Source organism: Crinia signifera, chromosome 19, assembly GCF_055691185.1.
Source record: "Crinia signifera chromosome 19, ASM5569118v1, whole genome shotgun sequence".
NCBI lineage: Eukaryota > Metazoa > Chordata > Amphibia > Anura > Myobatrachidae > Crinia > Crinia signifera.
Genome location: NC_139226.1, coordinates 59,100,341 through 59,119,805, shown reverse-complemented (window position 1 = coordinate 59,119,805; position 19,465 = coordinate 59,100,341). Strand labels below are relative to the sequence as shown.

Here is a 19,465-nt window from a genome sequence, read left to right as displayed (position 1 = left end):
CTCTCCTGCTGTTGTTGAACTACACATCCCAGCATGCCCTGCTACAGTTTTACTATTTGGCCAGGCTAAAACTGATGCAGGGCATGCTGGGATGTGTAGTTCAACAAGAAGCTGGAGTGTCAAGGTTACCCATCACTGTAATAGGGTGTGAGATTTTTTTTAAAGCAGCAATCATTTACAAAATCAACCTGGTTTTTCAGTGTAAGTGATTGCCGCTTTAAAAAAATGGAAAAACTCCCCCAAAATCTTTCTCTTTCTGATTCTCACACCCTATTACATTTGGCTATTGGTTTGTACAGGATTAGACCGTTATGTTACAGGGTTATTTTTACGTTCCCATTATACTTATGATAAAGTAAAGATATGTAAAAGATATGATATCCCTATGCTGGCAAGATGCCGTCTAGCCCATGTATTACATTGTTGGCATGTATTCATCTCTGTATCTGCCTCAGTATGAAGTGACTGTTATGAGAGATAAGTGCAATTGATGATTTCATTTAGGAGCAAATGTAACAACAAGAACCCAGATGGAGTGTTCCTTGGATCACCTTCTCTTCTTGCCACCAGATGAGAAGAATGGACAGCCAAGCCGGCCCCCGGGCACCCCAACCCGAAGCTGCCAGAACTCACGTCGCTCCGAGCCTGACATGGCAGAACACCATCGGAGAGGATCCTCCAAAGACAAGAAACTTTTGGCTTCCAACGGAACGCAAACACAGCCATGACAATGGGGAAACTATTGACGCTAGGACATACCTGGCACAGCTATGAACTAAGACTACAAAAATGAACAAAACAACGCAAGAGAACGCAGCGCCCCGATGTTCGTGGGAAAACTCGCTAACACAAACCAATAGGTACACAGACATATATCCTTTTCCCAGGTGTCCACACACGTTTCTGTGCGTGCCAGGATATAGACCGTTACGCATACCTAAGGTTTGACAAAATCATTGATACACATACACGTACAAGTGCACGAACAATAAAGAGCAATGAGCACATACACAGGAGAACAAAGAGAAAAGAACGAGCATCAGGAGCTAAAGGTTGGCGTTACTGTGAAGATGTAAATATTTACAAAAAATCAAAAATGACAAAAAAAAATACAAAAAAGCAAAAACAGACAAACCACAAATGGAAATTAAGAAAATAAAACAGAAGAAGACAAAATCTATGAAGAAACTGACATTCTTCATTAATACGTTTATCATTCTTATTTTTAATATATTTATTTATTTATTTGAAAGATTGATGGGTGTGGGGCTGTTAAATTCAACTTTTGTGTTTTGTTTCTTTTCTTCTTTTGTTTGTTCCGTTTTGTTTTTCAAAGGCAGCTGACGTCAAAAGACCTGACCTTTTTGAACACGCCCAAACGACATGACCGGGAAGCTAATCTGCATTTTTTTTTCCCTCTACCCTCTAAAACTCAGATGATTTCATTCTTGGTGTGAATACAGCATATACTTGCACATGTAAATGCAATGGCAATATCTCACTCTGAAGTTACAGTCAGGTTATTGATCCTGCAAGGGAGCAAGCGATCTTTGGTTATTGCAATTAAGTAGATTAGGAGAGCCTTTTCCTTTTAAATATGAGCTCTTTGAACCTCAATATCATAGGGCTACAACTGTAGCTTATACTGCATGTTGAAATCACGTGTGCCATAAATACACACGGTCCCAACGCTTAACCAACAACAGTCCATATTGGAAGTGGAGAGCTTATGTCAATGTCTCTCTAGATCACATACTCTTCTGTCTGACTTTCTTTAATATTACTTTTATATTATTGAAAATACACATTTGCTTACCTGTTCATGTATACTATAGGTTGTCTATGTGTGTGATTATATTTCAGGGGTGCAAGCAGAGTAATTCCTTCTAATTGACCGCAACCATTAACAACCCTTTGAATGCTTACATTTTGAAAGTGACCTAAAAAAACCAACTACACACATGTTATTAGTCCCTTTCATCTGCGGGTTTCTCCATTCTGTCAGCTGCTATAACATACCTATTGCAATAAGGCACCTCTAGAGGGGGATATCTCTGGAAAACGTATAGTGCCATAACGTTAGAGTCTCACGGTAATCCCTCTGCTGTCACACGATCTGTATTATCTAGTATACAAATCCTGGTTGGTGTGGAAGTCACTCCGATTGCAAAAGTGCTAAGGTATATATATATATACTGTAATATATAATGCATTGTGTCTCTTTTATCAAAGAGCTTCAAAACACACAGTAGATTGTTACCCAAAAAGTACAGTATGTGTTGTACCTAAAAGAAAGGTTTGTCGGAGTTTATCGTGGACTGGAGATGAGTTGGTGGCAAGAGATTGTTACCCTACCAGTTCAGTGTGCTAAGTACAGTAGCTTTCAACTGTTATATGGTACCAAAAAATATTCAAACAGGTTATGATCTGAACAGCCCATCCACTATGATTCCCTTCATCTCTAAGTGACAGTTTTTTAAATTTCTTGGTTCTTTCCCAAATGTGGGATTATGTTTTTGTTTTTTTTTAAATTATACACTGATTTTATAACAATTTGCTGTTGTCTCTCTTACCTGTACTCCTGTGATTTTGCAAAAATTGTATGCAATCTCTACCGAGCTGAATGGTTGGGTCTAGTCTACAGAATGCGCCATTCACTTTGGATTAACCAGAAGATTAAAGGAAATTCTTATTTTCAGCTTTGCCCATTTTGTTTAAGGGTTAAAAAGTGTAATCGCTGAGAGAAGCATCTTGAAAACTATGTAATCGGCTGCTTATCATGTACGCATTTTTAATCAGTATTTGCATTTTGTTTTTCTTCTGAATATATACAATACAAGATGGGACAGGAGATTTGCATATAAAGGGCATCAAACGGGACACCCAAACATGGTATACTTCCAAGGCTTCTCAAATGCTCTTAGTCTGTAATATAATTAGGGCTTCTTGCATGTATAGATATATTATAAAAGTATGTTTTTTAAAAAAATATTTTGATTTTGTCATACTTTGGCCCTAAAGTTGCCCATTTTAGGGTCTTTAACTGTTTTAAATAAACATTATACCTACACAGTAAACAGCATTCTGAAGATTGGCCCAAGGAAAGTAGAACTTTGTTTCTAATGATACCAATACACAAAGAGATTTATAATGAATCTAATACACACCGAGGTGTCCATGGTTACCAATAAATACCAAGGTTTGAGGTTTACAACTCTACTAGAACACACTAAGGGTTCTAACACTAAGAGTACACATTGAGGTTTCCAACACTACCAATACACACCAATGTTTCCAATGCTACCAACACAAACACAGGTTTCCAATGCTTACCAATATACACAGAGGTTTTCAATGTTACCAAAACACACAAGGGGCCACATAGGGTGAGAGTTTCAGAAAGTGAGAGATTTTGGGAGAGTTTTGCCATTTTTTTAAAGCAGCAATCAATTACACTGCAAAACCAGGTTGATTTTGCCATGTAGTTGCTTGCTGCTTTAAAAAAAATGGGAAAACTCTCCCAAAATCTCTCACTTTCTGAAACTCTCACCCTATTACATTTGGCCCAAGGTTTTTAATGCTACCAATGCACAATACAGTTTCCAACGTTGCCAATAAACACCAAGGTTTCCAATGCTAAATATACAAACTAAGGTTTCTAATGCTACAAATACACACTGAGGTTTCCAATGCTACCAATAGAAACTGAGGTTTCCAATGCTACTAGTACATACCAAGGTTTCCAATGCTACTAGTACACACTGAGGTTGTAACACTACAAGTACACATTGAGGTTTCCAACATTACCAATAAACCAAGGTTTCCAATGCTACCAATACATGCCAAGGTTTCCTATATTGTCAATAAACACTGAGCTTTTCAACAACATTAATGTTAAATTAGGTTTCCAATGCTATCGATACACACTGGAGCTTCCAAATTAACTAGTAAACTCTGTGGTTTCCAACACTACCAATGAGTTTTAATAGGATGAGAGATTCAGAAAGTAAGAGATTTGGTAAAACATCTCCAGGTTTTTTTAAGTGGCAATCATTTATACTGCAAAATCAAACTGGTTTTGCAGTGTAAATGATTGCTGCTTTAAAAAAAACTGGAGATTTCTTACCAAATCTCTCACTTTCTGATTCTCTCATCCTATTTTATCTCACCCCAGGATTCCAATGCTACCAATACACACCAAGGTTTCCAATGCTACTAGTACACACTGAGGTTTCCAATGCTACTAGTTCACGCTGAGGTTTCCAACACTTCCAATACACACCAGGATTCCAATGATACCAATTGGTGTGTTTCCTACATTGATGTTTCCAATGCTACCAGCACACACACACACACCAATGTCCAAGTTTTCCAATTTACCAATACACACTGAGGTTTCCAACACTACCAAAATAAATTTCCAAAGATTTCCAAAGCTACCAGTATACACTAAGGTCTCCAACTCTACTAGTACATTTTGCGGTTTTTAATGCTACTAGTATACAAATAGTTTTCCAATGTTACTAACACACTATGGGGTTTCTAATGCTACAAATACACACTGAAGTTTCCAAAGCTATTAGTCAACAATGAGATTTCCAATGTTACCAATACACAATGAGGTTTCCACCATTACCAATAAACAGTGAGTGTTCAAGCACAACTAGCAAATACAGAGGTTTCCAACGCTACCAATATGCACCAAGGTTTCCATCGCTACCAATACACACTGATGTTGATAGCAGGACTGGCCAGTAATGTAAATGCTTATACAGTATGGCCACTTTAAAAAGTAGTTGGTTACTTAGTTTTTTTTATATCATTTTGGTATCATCTCCCTAAAATCTCAGAATCGCCATCCAATTAACTCAACTTTAAAAACAGAAGAGGAAATGTAATTAGGGTTGGCCATGGTTAACCATTCATAGTACATGGCTTTTGCTATCAATGGCAAATCCAATGGTTCCCAGCCCACAATGGCACATAGCCTCCCAATGTTGTTTTACTTTTTTCCATGTCACTGGGACATGGAGAATAGCTGTAACCCACAAAGCCCAACCCCCACTTCTGACTGGTACTTGACCCGGATAGAAGTAGTACAGGGGTGACCATAGTTGAGTAAAACCATTGATGGATTGAATGTTGATGTTTTCATACTATTAAAGTAAACCACCAATGGTACAAGCGATGGTTCACATGGACGGTTATGCCTAATAGTAAAGTAATAATATTTTAAAAGGCTAAAGGTTAGGTTTTGCCTTTTAAATTATTGCATATTTAAATCTAGAGGCTAAATCGATGAAATCTCGGGAATGTTGTCTACTCGCAAACTATTATTACATTACCAGATGTGTCCTCCTACATCCTTGCTGCAGCCGTGTTAAACAGCCGCTCTAGTGGCGCGACTTGGTAGAGCCGAGGGTCTTTTTGTGTAACCATTAAAATGCATCTTATTCACAGCGCTATGTGACTAGGATGCACAAGCAGCTTCTGTTCATTAAAATGTACAATATATGCTGCAAGACTTTTCTGGGAAACACTGTGACATAGCAATTCATATGCAGAAACAGCTGAGAGAGAGAAAATGGCACATAAACTATTAATCAGTAGAAGCTGCTTGTGGATCCTAGTCATATAGCAATGTGAATAAGAGTAATTAGAGATCCCACAAGGCATCTTGTGGTGCATATCCTATCAAGGGTAGATGTACGAGGACACATCTGTACACCAACATTTTGTAGAGTAAAATCCAGAGTAACATTATGAACTCAAGAATTTCTGTCAGAGTTTAATACAAATTTAAGCTCATGGGAAAGGAATTTTTAATTAAAATCTGAATGCTGAAGACAGCCTAAAAGTCAAAGATTGACTGAGCGTACTTTAACTTAAATGGAAAAAATAATTTCTGCAGCAGCAAATTACATTAATAAGATCTAATCTAAACAGTTTAAAATTGACTTCTTAAGCCATACATTTTACAGATTCAGCTAAACACTAAGCGAGTTCCATCTGTTTTGCAGATGAGCAGCTTAGTACAAGTAAAATAGATTGTTGGCCATCTTGTCTGACTCTCTTGCTGCTGATTGGATGTTTCCTACTATCAGACATAGCACCTGTTTGTAGAAGATTAACAATAGTACAATGGTTCTTCTGTGCCCAGAAAGTGACGTCTACTAAATTCAGTTACATTTTTCCTATGTCGGCAAAAAACAGATTTGGTTGTTGTATGTTGTGATTCTTTGAAGGTGAAATAAGCCATTGTAGCAAACTTAGGCAACCCTGGCAGACCGCTAGATGGTTTGGTTTAGCAACAGCTGAATAATCACAGCTTGCCATAGCCTCATAGAGGGATGAAAGGTGACCTGAGTTTTCCTCCATCAAGTGGTATTATATTCTGTGCCCTATGGACATAATTTATTCTACTCAGCCTATATGAAGGAAAGCTGCTACAAACCTACAGCTAGCTATTAGGGTAGGAGTGTGTTAGCCACCTGATCACCATTTTCACTTATTTATGCTTAAATCTGTGTATTCACCAATAATCCCATATCTACACTTCTTAGAAGTAAGGTAAATTGTGTCAGTTGTGATTTGTCTGGAGCATACTATGGATCACCTACTACTAGGCTTCTGGGACTTGTATCCGGCCAAACACTGGAGAGCCACAGAGTTCTTACCTCTGGCTCGGCTCTTATCCATTATTCCTAAACTGTGCTATGGGCTATTTAGTTAAATCACGGGAGACAGTCAAAAGTTCCACCACACCTACAGTAGTACAACTACTAAGCAGTCCAGTGGGAAAAACATCTTAATAGAATACACTGCAAACACATATAACCTGAAGGAAGGATAGAACACACATACAAGAAATTACTTGATCTACAGATGTAGCGCCTCTCGTCTAGCCAACCGCCGGAAGGGGATGTGCGCTAGTGCGCTCGATGCTTGTGCATCTCCTTCTGACAGAGTCCACCACCGCCCTCTGCCACTTTCACGCTGCTCCCCCTTCAGTGCCCCCAACCCCCTGCACCCCTCCTAACCATGCTCATCTCCCTGAAGTGTAGACAGGCAGGGATTCTGTCCCCGCCACCAAAATATTGGGACGTGCATGCGTGTGAGATGCTTGTTCATCCCAGTCAGATGGAGCTCCTCTCTGCCGATGATCGCCAGCGGGGGCATTCTGGCGATTCCCAGCAATAAATGAGAGGCGCTCCATCTGTATGTATTAATCTATACTGAAGGAGCTACGTTATGAAATGCCTATGACCAAGGCAACTCCGCCAACTGCTTCTAACCTAGGTAAGTGGTAGATTCAGATGACATGTTCAGCTCCTCAGACTGGGAGTGTGGCTATTGGCCAAATATCACACCCCCAGCCCATCACATATATCACATATATATAGAAGAACAACCGCCAACAGCTTCATAAGTAAAAGGTGCTGGCTACTTCTTCATATCAACATTCAACGCTCTACACTGGGGCATTAAATCATTGGATTAATCACTTTATGTAACAGTTTTAAACGGCCCCTAACCATAGACGCTCTAAATAACGACCTAGGTTTGCCTTAAGGTAGCGACAGCCCTGGACGCGTCAACTGGAGGAAATGTTAAGTTGCAAAGCCAATTATTGTTCAATTTTAATTTCTTCCCTTTTTGAAAAAATATGGTTCTCAATCTCACATGTCCTTTGACCTGTTGTTTTAGACCCGGAAAACAACAACTAAATACCAAAGTTATAATATAATAAAATGAAGAATGGACTTTTTTTCTTGGGGTTGTTTTATTTGCTCCCTGAAATCTACTGTTTAAACACGGTACATGAACAAAATTCCAAGTCTAGGTAATACTAAAGGGAATGTTGCACTTGTTTAACTTGATGTCATTTGACTATTATGTTTGATTATTCCTTACATTCCTCCTCTCAACTGTTGTTATTTTTTTTTTTGTACCAGATTGGTTCAACAACCAATATTACGGTAGAGGCTGGGGGGGAGGGGGGTATGCAAAGCAATGTTCTATATGTATCCTGTGTTAGTATGACAAACCGGACATTGAATGCATTAAACGCCAAAGTCAGGAGTCACGTAAATTTGATCAGGAGCAAAGAGACCTGCACTTTGGGGTGTAATGCAGCCTTTGAAGAGAGTTCTTTGTGAGCTACTGTACAATGCATGCTGGCGTGCACATTACTCCAGATGAAATGTATGTAAATCTCCCATCTTCCCTCATTTCTGTCTTCCACCCCTTTGACTGTCATCCCTCGACCCATAAAACTCTGCTGATTATTGAGAATGTGTTTTCTAAGGGGAGACATTCAGATATTCTCCTCAACAGGACACTCTGTTGTTACTATTTCTGTTCCTGTTTTTCTTTTTTTTGTCACCGGCTCCACCCCTGTGGATTTTACTTGATCATTTCTGTTTTATTTTTAGTCTGTATTTTCTTTTGAACTCTGTTTTATCTCTTAAGTTTAAACTATGCTCTAAAACCAATTACAAATGGTAAAAATAAGAAAAAACGTCTTCCTGGTAGTTTGTTGTTAATGTATTTGAGTTTGGGTCTCGGAGGAGGTCAAATCTTCTGCTGAAAATATGAAAGAACTGGGGGAAAAAAGAAGGTCTGGTTATAGAAAAGCAAGAAAACCCCAAACACATACTTGCCTATTTTGCAAAAGCATGTTGGAGAGATTGTGAAGGTGACACCTAGAGGCACGGACGTGTACTGATGATCCCAATTGAATGTATACTGTATATATGTGATTTCTTCTTTTTCTCCAAACATGTAACAGCTGCATAATAGGGGTTAGGTCAGGCATATCCAAACTATGCTGTTAGGACTCTGGAGGGTACCACCAAACCTAGAATATGTACAGGAAAAGGAGTGTCACTGTGTGGTGCACCAAGAGAATTTACAGTAAAATATAACCTTTATTGTTTAATTGGTAAAAAGCATTAGCGAGATAAAAGGACACAATACATACAAATACAAACATTGAACATGTGAAAATAAAAAGGATATTACTATCCTCACTACGTGGGACTCCACTATTCCACTTCAAAGGATTCTTAGTTATCACTGTAATAGTGTCAATTCAAATGTGTATAATTTGTTGCAGTTTATTAGTAAGTATGAGAGTGGTGGCACCTGATAAGGTTAATTGGTAACAGATCGTCTGTGCAATAGCTCAGACTGCTATATGTCAGCTAAGTCTGAAAAAGACCAACGGTCCTCTATTTCAACAGAAGAATGTTATATTGGAAAGTGATGTTACACACCAAGCAACCACTGCACCATGGCTAGTGGATTCTATTACTGCGTGGTGTGCTGCGTCTGATGTGGTCAGTACGCAATCACAGGCTGGGCTAACCGCTCAAGGCCAGCCGGTCTGTCAGCTTCGTGGCTGACCGAGATAGTCGGCAGTGAACGCCGCTCGGTCTGTCACCGTGTCTGTGCTGAGGATCGCGGTGCAGACGTCAGACACCGTGCACCCAGCACCCGCACGCGATGGTATGGCTGACCAAGTCCGGTCAGGTACCACTACGTATTACAGTCTTTCACAACAATTTTAAATACACATTAATAAATTAGGGGAAGGGAAAGTGGAGTCAAAACCACGAAGTGTGCGGTCGGCGCACGCTTCGCTATGGAGCTTCTTCATAGCGAAGCGTGCGCCGACCGCACACTTCGTGGTTTTGACTCCACTTTCCCTTCCCCTAATTTATTAATGTGTATTTAAAATTGTTGTGAAAGACTGTAATACGTAGTGGTACCTGACCGGACTTGGTCAGCCATACCATCGCGTGCGGGTGCTGGGTGCACGGTGTCTGACGTCTGCACCGCGATCCTCAGCACAGACACGGTGACAGACCGAGCGGCGTTCACTGCCGACTATCTCGGTCAGCCACGAAGCTGACAGACCGGCTGGCCTTGAGCGGTTAGCCCAGCCTGTGATTGCGTACTGACCACATCAGACGCAGCACACCACGCAGTAATAGAATCCACTAGCCATGGTGCAGTGGTTGCTTGGTGTGTAACATCACTTTCCAATATAACATTCTTCTGTTGAAATAGAGGACCGTTGGTCTTTTTCAGACTTAGCTGACATATAGCAGTCTGAGCTATTGCACAGACGATCTGTTACCAATTAACCTTATCAGGTGCCACCACTCTCATACTTACTAATAAACTGCAACAAATTATACACATTTGAATTGACACTATTACAGTGATAACTAAGAATCCTTTGAAGTGGAATAGTGGAGTCCCACGTAGTGAGGATAGTAATATCCTTTTTATTTTCACATGTTCAATGTTTGTATTTGTATGTATTGTGTCCTTTTATCTCGCTAATGCTTTTTACCAATTAAACAATAAAGGTTATATTTTACTGTAAATTCTCTTGGTGCACCACACAGTGACACTCCTTTTCCTGTACATATTCTAGTCTCTGACCAGTGTCCAGTGGTAGCACACCCCTACCATGATATATACATCCAAGTAGATCACCTATATAGGGGGCCTCATTCAAATCTACATTGACATTAATATTCTATCCTGTGCGATTAAGTTCCTTCTACCCCTTTTTTCCCCCTCTTTTACCACCAAACCTAACCTCTAACTCTGTTGCCTCACCTTGTCGTTGACGGACACGTGCGGTGCTAGTCTTCACCTATAACAACCGCATTCGAAGGAGCTGGTTATGCCAGCTCCAACCCCAATGTTGCCAGGCCTTACATGGAACAACGTGTCCGCCAAGGCGAGGAGAGTGCAAGAGGAAAGCTGACTAAAGAGACACACAGGATGGGGAACCCCCAGAGTCTACAAAAATGCAGGTGCAACAATGCACTAAGGTGGTAAATACACAATATAACTCCAGACTACTGCACAGGGAAGGAATGACCCCTAGAAGGAAAACCTGACCCCCAGTGCGAGCTGCAGCAACAATGCAGAGATGGTACCATACAATATAATGATAAACGAAGCAGCTGCAGGGGAAGCCCCTGACTTATCTGGAATGATGGTAATGATGGAATGATGGCAGATCTCAGGAGACTGCACCGCAGGCAGACAGGACTGCTGACTGTGACCAGGAACACGAACACTGCAGCACAAGCCAGGCTTGGGGCTTAGGACGCTCAGCAGGACTGCTTTGCCACAGTACACAGGACAGTAGCAGGACTGTGACAGGATACAAACAAGGCTAGAGAGAACTCCACTAGGAAGTAGGAACTTAGACAAACAGAAATGCAACTAAGAACTAGGAACTGAGAACTATAACTGGCAGGGTAGTGATGGCCAGAAAGCCTTATGAAGGGCTCAGATGATTAACACAGCTGTGACAGATCCAGCCCAACTTCCAGCAGGGATAACGAGGTTATTACCACTCAGACATTAATAATGGCTCCTAACGTATGCCCTCCAGCTGTGAAATTACAAATCCCATCATGCCTTACCACAGTTTTGCTATTAGGGAATGCTAAAACTATTGCAAAGCATGCTGGGATATGTAGTTCCACAACTACCCACAACTCCCACTGCATCCAAGCCCCGGAATGTACCGCGTTCTTGGCTTGGTGCATATGGGAGCTACGTCCAAACCTCAGAAAGCAGCATTTTTGGATATTTGGCAACGTTTAGACCTTTCCTGCATCTCGCCCATTGTCTTAATGGTGGCTGCTCAGAGATGGCTGAACTAACTGGTTCCAGCAGTTTAGCAAAGATACAGTAGTACTGTACTCAGAAGGTTATACAGGATGGTATTCCAGATATGGCTGCATGGATGTATGACATACCCGGGTGGTCTCTTGCATTAACGGAAGCTAGTAGGTAGGTCATAATCGCCAAAGGGAATAGGCGATGCCAATGTGACAGACTCAGAATAAACTGATTACACCACTACACATGTAGTGGTGTAATCCAACATACACCCACTCCATGTAAAAGCCAACACCCAGTAGATACTACCCATAACTAGCCGGTGTACCCTCCAGTTTAATAGGAGCGATAAATGAAGACCATCTTGGCCACTTGGCTACTTCAGGCGCATTATGACAATTGTTGGTATCATGTTGCCATCCTTTTCCAGTTTTTAAAAAGAGTTAATAAATGTCATTATTTTCCCTGCATAGCAACTGTTTCCTCACCAAAGAACCATGAAATGTCTCCTTAAGCCTGATTTGGTGTTCATAGACCTCATCCAGCCTGTATGTAATTACCAGGCTGCTGAGACCGGGAAGCAACCATCATAATAATAAAATAGACTCATAAAAAGTGTAAGGTATTTTTTCTAGAAATCACGGCAGACATTAATGACTAAAATATCACTAATTTTAAGAGGTTAACACAACTTTTGCTTAATTTATGCTTTGACCTGGGAATACTGGTACTTATGTATTATCTGGGCTCCCATGTTAAATGCACCCCATTTATTTTTTCATACTCCTACTATCCAACTACGCATGGAGTTGATTTTACATAGTGTGGCGAGCGCAGCGAGCCACCGCGCCCGAAGCGTGGCCAGCGGCCGCGGTCTCATAAGAAAAACGGGAGCACAGATATTACATAAGTACCGGAATACTGAATCATGTGGGTAGCCACTGTTTTCCTCTGGTCTTCTTCTGAATTCAGAAAATGTCTTTATCCAAATAAAAGAATATTGGCATCAGGCTGAGCAAGTTTGGGGCCAGATATAGGAATCATAGACCAGGCCTGGTCAACCTGTAGTACTGGAGCCGTTGTAGAACTACAAGTGGGAAGGTGTGCCGGTGGTTAGTGTCTGTGTGTAAGAACCATTTTTCAGTGCTCCTGGTTGGAACCACCATATTTATTTCAGTATTTGAAGAAACACACATGCGCATAGAGAACGAGGGCTCTGGCACAGTGATCTTTATCTAGTTGAAATATATACTGTGAAGTTAATACTGCCTTTAGGTTTGATGATTAGCATCTTGGTTCAATGAATTGTACAGTACAGTATTGGTAATTCTGTAGCTAACACCATGTAGATCATATTGCAAATAGTCTGGAGTGTTTTAAACCAGGAATTGACAGTGGAAAATTGGTGTATTTTCTTTAACCCCTTGAGTGGTGGCTTTTCCTGGGGCAGGACAAACTTACCAGGGCAAGTTTGTCCTGCACCAGAAATACTCACCTCTGAAGGCCAGCTGCTGCAGCCACCGATTTCTGCAGCAGCCCCTGCTCCTCTGAGGCTGCTACAGAATGCTTCGGCTGTTTGCTGGAGTTCAGGGCCGCTCGGGGGAGGGCACGCTCGGGTGTTAGGGTGCGCGACCACATGAACGCCCCCGTGCTCCCACCCCATGAGTGCTCCTGAGCGGCCCAGAGATGGGGGAGTGCTCGGCGGTGGCAGGGTGTGCCGGGGGAGGGGTCAGGGTTGGACAGCATGAATAAACAGTTGCAATGCATGCTGGGATCATGTGTACTTTCACCGCAGCTGAAGAGCCATAGGTTGGCTAGGCCTGCCTTGGGGAGTGATAAACTGGAAAGAGATAAAGAACCAGACAATTGGCTCCTATGTACAGGTTGTACTTCAAAAATTACAAATAGAAGCTGATTGGTGGATACTTTATCTCTCTCCACTTTCTCTCACTCTAAGGCTTAGTAAATCTGCTCAATATGTTTAGTTTCTTTTATAATTTATTATTGCATTGAAATGTGTTTGGCACCAATATTTCACAGTATAATACTGAGGTCTTTTAATGGCTGTGTCAGCAGGCCAAAGTGCTCGTATTCATGCTACAGTAGGAGTAAGTTTCATCTTTGCTCCTTTGGGCAGGGCTAGCCATGGCTAGCCATGGCTAATCTATTGTTCTCAACTGCAATACAATACGTATTGCAGCTGAGAACAATAGAATAGCCATGGCTAGCCATGGCCAAAGGAGCAAAGATGAAACTTGCTCCTACTGTATGTCCCACCTCGAGGTCTGATTGGAGGCCACATTCATAGCTGTTAGACAACCAAACTTGATAGAAGTCTGATGTCTGATACAATGCCCTGGATATGAGCCATGGTGGCACAACAGTCTTTAATGCCACCTAATGTACTTCTCTGCAGCGCTGGGTATTTAAAGGCTCAGGGTGATAGTGGAAGCCTGAATTTCATTTGGAATAGCCACTCTCCTTTTCTTCACATGGAAAAAGTGTCCTTCAAGATACCAAAACTCAACGCAGAAAAGTCCATATTGCAAAAATAAAATCATGGCCAAAATCCACTCACAAATGGCAGCTAGGGACCTCATACTCTTGATTGCGAATGCAATAACTGTTATATCTGGCTAAGGAATAATAAAGAATAATATATTACAGTATATAGGAGATATTAATCAGTCATATTATATATATATATATATATATATATATATATATATATATATATATATATATATATATATATGAACTAAATCTCCACTATTTATTAAAATCAGTTAATTTAGTGAGTGAAGAGACCCTACAATTTATATATATATATATATATATATATATATAAATTGTGGTGGTGTATATACTGTATCTATGGCAGGGCCTGAATAACCAATAGGCTTATTAGGCTGCAGCCTGGAGGCGGGATGCAGTGCCGGCACAATAGTTTGTGCTGGGATGGGAGCGCTTTCTGGTGCTGTTGGAGTTGGAGACGAGAAAGGTCTTGTGAGATCTCCCCTGGGAACTGTGGGTGCAGCGGTGATTGCTGGTGTCACTGAGGCAAGACGAGATCCTGTGAATGCCAAGGCTGTGATTGAAGAGAATAACCTTGGGGTATCTCTATAAAGCAGTTTTAATTTCATTTAATTTAATTCTGGTATTTAGAATCTGGATGCTTGGAGTAATCTGGTTCATTACCAAGCAAGCCAATAAGCTTGTACATACCCAGGGGACAATGATGAATGAGAGTGAAAAGAGGTGATGTTGCCCATAGAAACCAATCAGATTCTGTCTATAATTTCTCTATCTGATTGGTTGCTACGGGCAACTTCATCTCTTTTCATTTTTAGAAGCTTTAGTAGATTTACCCCTATGTCTAAAGGAAATAACCTGGCAAATTGGATGAGAGATTGTACACAGCTATATGCATTGCTGTGACGATCGCTATACTGCACTATTTACAGACCTTAGAGAAATACTGTAGGAACTTTTGTCTTCATACAATCTATCCCAATACCAGTATATAATGGTAGCATGGTCGGTGGCCATCGAATGATTTCTGCTGCTAGCGGCCGCGGGGATGTGTTAGTGATCACATCTGTTGGAACGGCAGCGAAGGGATTCATGTGCCGGGGGAGGCGTTCGGCAGGCGGTGTTAAGGTGCTTGCTAAGCACTGAAAGACCACTGCTTGGTGAGCCAACCTGAATTAGGCCTGAATTGTGCACAAGCATACATGGCCAATAAAGTTGATTCTATTCTATTCTATACATTGCCTTGTTACTGGTAAGGATACACATTAAGAGCAGTGCTGAGGTAGCCACACACAGGATGAATCTAAGTGGTCCTATCCAACAACCACCGTGCCTGGGTTCCACCTTGTAGGTCAGCGCTGTTTGTACCCAGAAGTAGATGTTGCCGATGAAAAATGCCATAAATGCTCCAGTAAGGTGTGTTTGTAATTGGATCGATTGCTGCGTAAAAAAAACAACAAGAAGTGTAATTATAGGAACTGGCAAATAGTGTTATACAGATGATGCGCCCTTCACTCTTGCAAGGGCTGGCGGTGGGTTTGCCGGAAGGGGACGCAACTCACAGGAGCTCCCAACCGGTCCCCACCACTTCGCCACTGGTCCCTGCCGTACGATCCCACCTCCCCTCTTCCCGCCCTAACCCTGCCCATCTCTCTGAAGCGGAGATGGGTAGAGATGGATCCCCTGCTGCCCGAAAACTGGGACACACGTGCATGTGGGACGCTCGCGCGTCCCAGTCAGATGGAGCATCGGCTCGCCATCGGGGGCATTCTGGTGAGCCCCAGTGCTGGTTGAGAGGTGCTCCATCTGTACATCACACATTGCAACTCGCACATTAACATCATGGGGGTGGGTAAACCACTGTGATGTATCTGAAAACTCATCTCTTCAGGCAAGCTTATCAAATTCCAGGGCCAGTTACGGAACCTTGCATTCTGGTGGAATCGATGCAATAAAGAATACAGTATCTATCCTTATGTATCAATGCCTATTTCCCTATAGATTGTAAGCTTGCGAGCAGGGCCCTCCTACCTTTTGTCTGTCTGTAAATACCCTGTTGTATCATTGTCTCCTTTTGTAAAGCACAACGGAATATGCTGCGCTATATAACAAACTGTTAAAAAAAATATATATACAGTATATATATCTGCGTGGACAGGCCTGCGGCCTGTGCTGGAGTGGGAGACTAGCGCTGAGTGCCACGCTGACTAGGCCGCAGACACGAACAAACAACCCCCACTAGGATGACTTCATGGGAGCCTGTTACCACGTGCACTCAGCACCGATCAGACACTGGAGCGCAGTGACCCTCCTGAGGACAGCGGTCTCTGAGCAAGCCTGGAGAATCATCTATAAGGTAAATAGGTGTTCCTCAAACTTTAAATCATGACACTTATATATTGAGGTACCTCTTTTGTATTTGAGTGTTCTATGTACCTGTTATAATTGTGCACCCTTGGAGCTTACATGCAGTGTGGCTGGATGACTGGGGTCTGTTGTGTCTATCGGTTAGATACCACCATAGCAACATATGGCTTGCTCTATATATAATGTTACAAAGACATCACAATTTTGTATCACTGGATCAAACTGGCCCATTAGCTTTTGCTGTATGACACACCTGAAAATTACCAACGATGGAAGTTCCCAAAGCACAAATAAATCCCAGTGCCAGGCCGAAGGAATTTAGATGAGAGTGGCAGCCATAGTCTCGGATTTGTTGAAACCGTATGGCGGAGATCCAGATCACTAAAATGCCACAAAGAACATGGTCAGATTTAGGAAACATTGAAACATACTATATATAAAAAATCTTCTGACGCTGGGCCCCATATCATGAGCACACCTACCAACATGTCCCTCTCCAGGAGGGACACAATGCTCTGTTCCTGGACTTCCCTCTTAATGTATGATTGCCATCACCTGTGGTAAAACGCCTTTCTTATCAATCTGTATAACACAGGTGATGTCAATCATTCATTAAAAAGAAAGTGCAGGAGCAGAGCAATGTGTCCCTCCTGGAGAGGGTCATGTTGGGAGGTATGCATGGGGTCTTATTCCAATGCTTTTAATGTGTGTTATGAAAGCCTATTAAATATCCTTTGAAGTTAACAACCCAAAATAATGTTATTTATCAGAGTCTGTGTATACTTTGGGCTTGGCTCATGTTTGCAAGTAAAGCAAAAATGAAGCAACTGGGCAAACCCATATTTGGGAGCATGGGTGGGTTCAAACGGCAAAGCAGACAGTTTTATTGATGTATTTGCGTCCCTTGGTCTGTTCCATATTGCTGTTTTTTTTTTGCTTTACTTACAAACATGAATCAGACCCATAGGGGGGAATGTAATAGGGTGCAATTTTGTGACTTTTGTGATTTTAGGGTAAAAAAAATGTGCAAATTCGCACTTTTTACAAATATCGCAAATGCAATAGTGTGCGAATTACGAAATAAATCGCACTTTTTGGCAATTGAAAAAAAATCGCACATTACAATTCGCATCCAGTACAATTACTGTATGTCACAGGGTCTCTGTCTCCGCTATACTACAGGCAGCTGTCAGTGCTGAGTGAGCAGTGACTGGAGCAGATAAGTATGTGAGAATGTAATTACAGAGTAAAAGGGCCGCTTATTAAAGTTTTACAGTTCTGGGTGTGTGTCTCCTTATTTACACATTAGTTTGGCAACCACACATGTGGCAGCCATTCTGTGGTAACTTACTGGGGTGCTGTAAAAATTGTTATTGTCTGACGGGGTCCCAGAGCTTAGAGTATTTTGAGAACCCACGGTATAGATGATAGGCAATGTCTAGGTTGATAGTCACTAGGTCGACCACTAATGCTCGATAGTGACTAGGTGGACACCTAAGAATGGTTGACATACCCTAGGTCAACAGTGACAGAAGGTCAACAAAAGTTTAAAGTCAACATGGACATGGTCGACACCTAAGAATGGTTGACAATTAGTGGTCGACATTGTCACCCCAGGGACCACATACCGATATTTTACACCTGAGTTGCCCCCCTCTCCAGCGGAGTAACTACAGCACCGCAGCCCCCGCCACCGCGGGGGGGCGCTGTGCATGTGGGGGCGCCGGGGGCTGCGGTGCTATAGTTACACCCCCCCAATCCCCCGCAGATTTACCTATCTCGCTGGTCCCGGCGGCACCGTTCTTCTGCTGAGGACCACCACAAAATGGCCGCCCCTATATAGCACACAGTTCTCTGAAACTGTCTGCTGTATGGGGGCGGCCATTTTGTGGTGGTCCTCAGCAGAAGAAGAACGAAGCCGCCGGGACCAGCGCGATAGGTAAGGCTGCAGGGGATTGGGGTGGGGGGGGGGTTTGCATGGGCGGCGGGGCGGTGGGGGATTGGGGGTGCTTGGCGGGGCAGCGGCGGCAGCGGCGGGGGGGGCGCGCCCCCCCTTAACGGCGGGGGCGGGGGGGGGCGCCCAAAACTTAGTTACGCCACTGCCCCTCTCTGCACCTGGGTTATTGCCAGTCAGCAGATTACTATTAATATCATTATGGGGTCAGGTGTGTGTGGTTCATTGTATGTGTTCTATATAGAGAGGCTCATAACTCCCTTGCAGGAGTCTAATCTATCGTCTCCCGCTGCTTTGTGTGTGATGCCATAGGCACTGGACAGGCAGCAAATGAGAAGACAGAGTGAGGGCCGCATAGGCTGGAGGGAATTTAAGAGCCAGTGAATTTGTTGTCCACAAGCAGATATCGCAGAATCATCTGTGTGAAGCCCTATGGAAATAGTAGTTGAGTGGCAATAAGTTCTGCCAATCAGGTAGCAGGGGGGCGTCAGCCAGAGAGGGTTATATCAGTGATCAGGGACAGGAAGTGAGCCTCTTTGAGTCTGGATCCCCACCCTCCCTACCCCTTTTTTCCTCTGTGCTACCTGGCATGATGCCATCTCAACAAATTTGGTTCTCTATTCCCATAGCGTTTAGTTAACAATCGGCGAGAAGGCGTTCTCGACCAGCAGGCAGGTTAGGGGTGTCAGGTGGTCTCTGTGCGGTATTGCCCCCCCTTTGCCAAGAAGGCAGGCGAGTCCCCAGCTCCGGCTGGGGGCGTTGGACCCTTCATGGAAGGTCCACGTCATGCAATAGAAGGGGGCGGTATGTCCGTCACAGCGCGGGCTGTACCCACAAGAAGGGGTGTGGCCAGATTGGGGCGCTCCGGTCGCTGCCATGGCAACACGCGGGACTGGTGCTGGTCTCAAGCGCTTTCTTTGCCATCCCTTATACAAATAGGGGTCATACCACTTA

The 19,465-nt window shown here is 42.6% G+C and overlaps 2 protein-coding genes across 9 annotated transcripts in view; one reads left to right on the top strand and one right to left on the bottom strand.

The window, feature by feature from the left end:
• BRSK1 (BR serine/threonine kinase 1) overlaps positions 1–2,698 on the top strand; it is a 288,433-nt gene extending 285,735 nt beyond the window's left edge. For 5 of the 7 annotated variants that reach the window (XM_083162636.1, XM_083162639.1, XM_083162638.1 and 2 more), the window contains exon 19: positions 505–2,698. In XM_083162636.1, coding sequence (XP_083018762.1) covers positions 505–728 — 224 coding nt within the window. In that variant the 3' untranslated portion in view covers positions 729–2,698. The remainder of the gene's footprint in view (positions 1–504) is intronic. The other 2 variants (XM_083162637.1, XM_083162640.1) reach the window with 1 other exon arrangement.
• Positions 2,699–13,894: 11,196 nt separating this feature from the next.
• TMEM150B (transmembrane protein 150B) overlaps positions 13,895–19,465 on the bottom strand; it is a 54,880-nt gene continuing 49,309 nt past the window's right edge. For both annotated transcript variants that reach the window (XM_083161727.1, XM_083161726.1), the window contains 3 exons: positions 16,811–16,938; positions 15,453–15,630; positions 13,895–14,281 (listed from right to left, as the gene is read on the bottom strand). In XM_083161727.1, the coding sequence (XP_083017853.1) occupies positions 14,085–14,281; positions 15,453–15,630; positions 16,811–16,938 (503 nt within the window). In that variant the 3' untranslated portion in view covers positions 13,895–14,084. The remainder of the gene's footprint in view (positions 14,282–15,452; positions 15,631–16,810; positions 16,939–19,465) is intronic.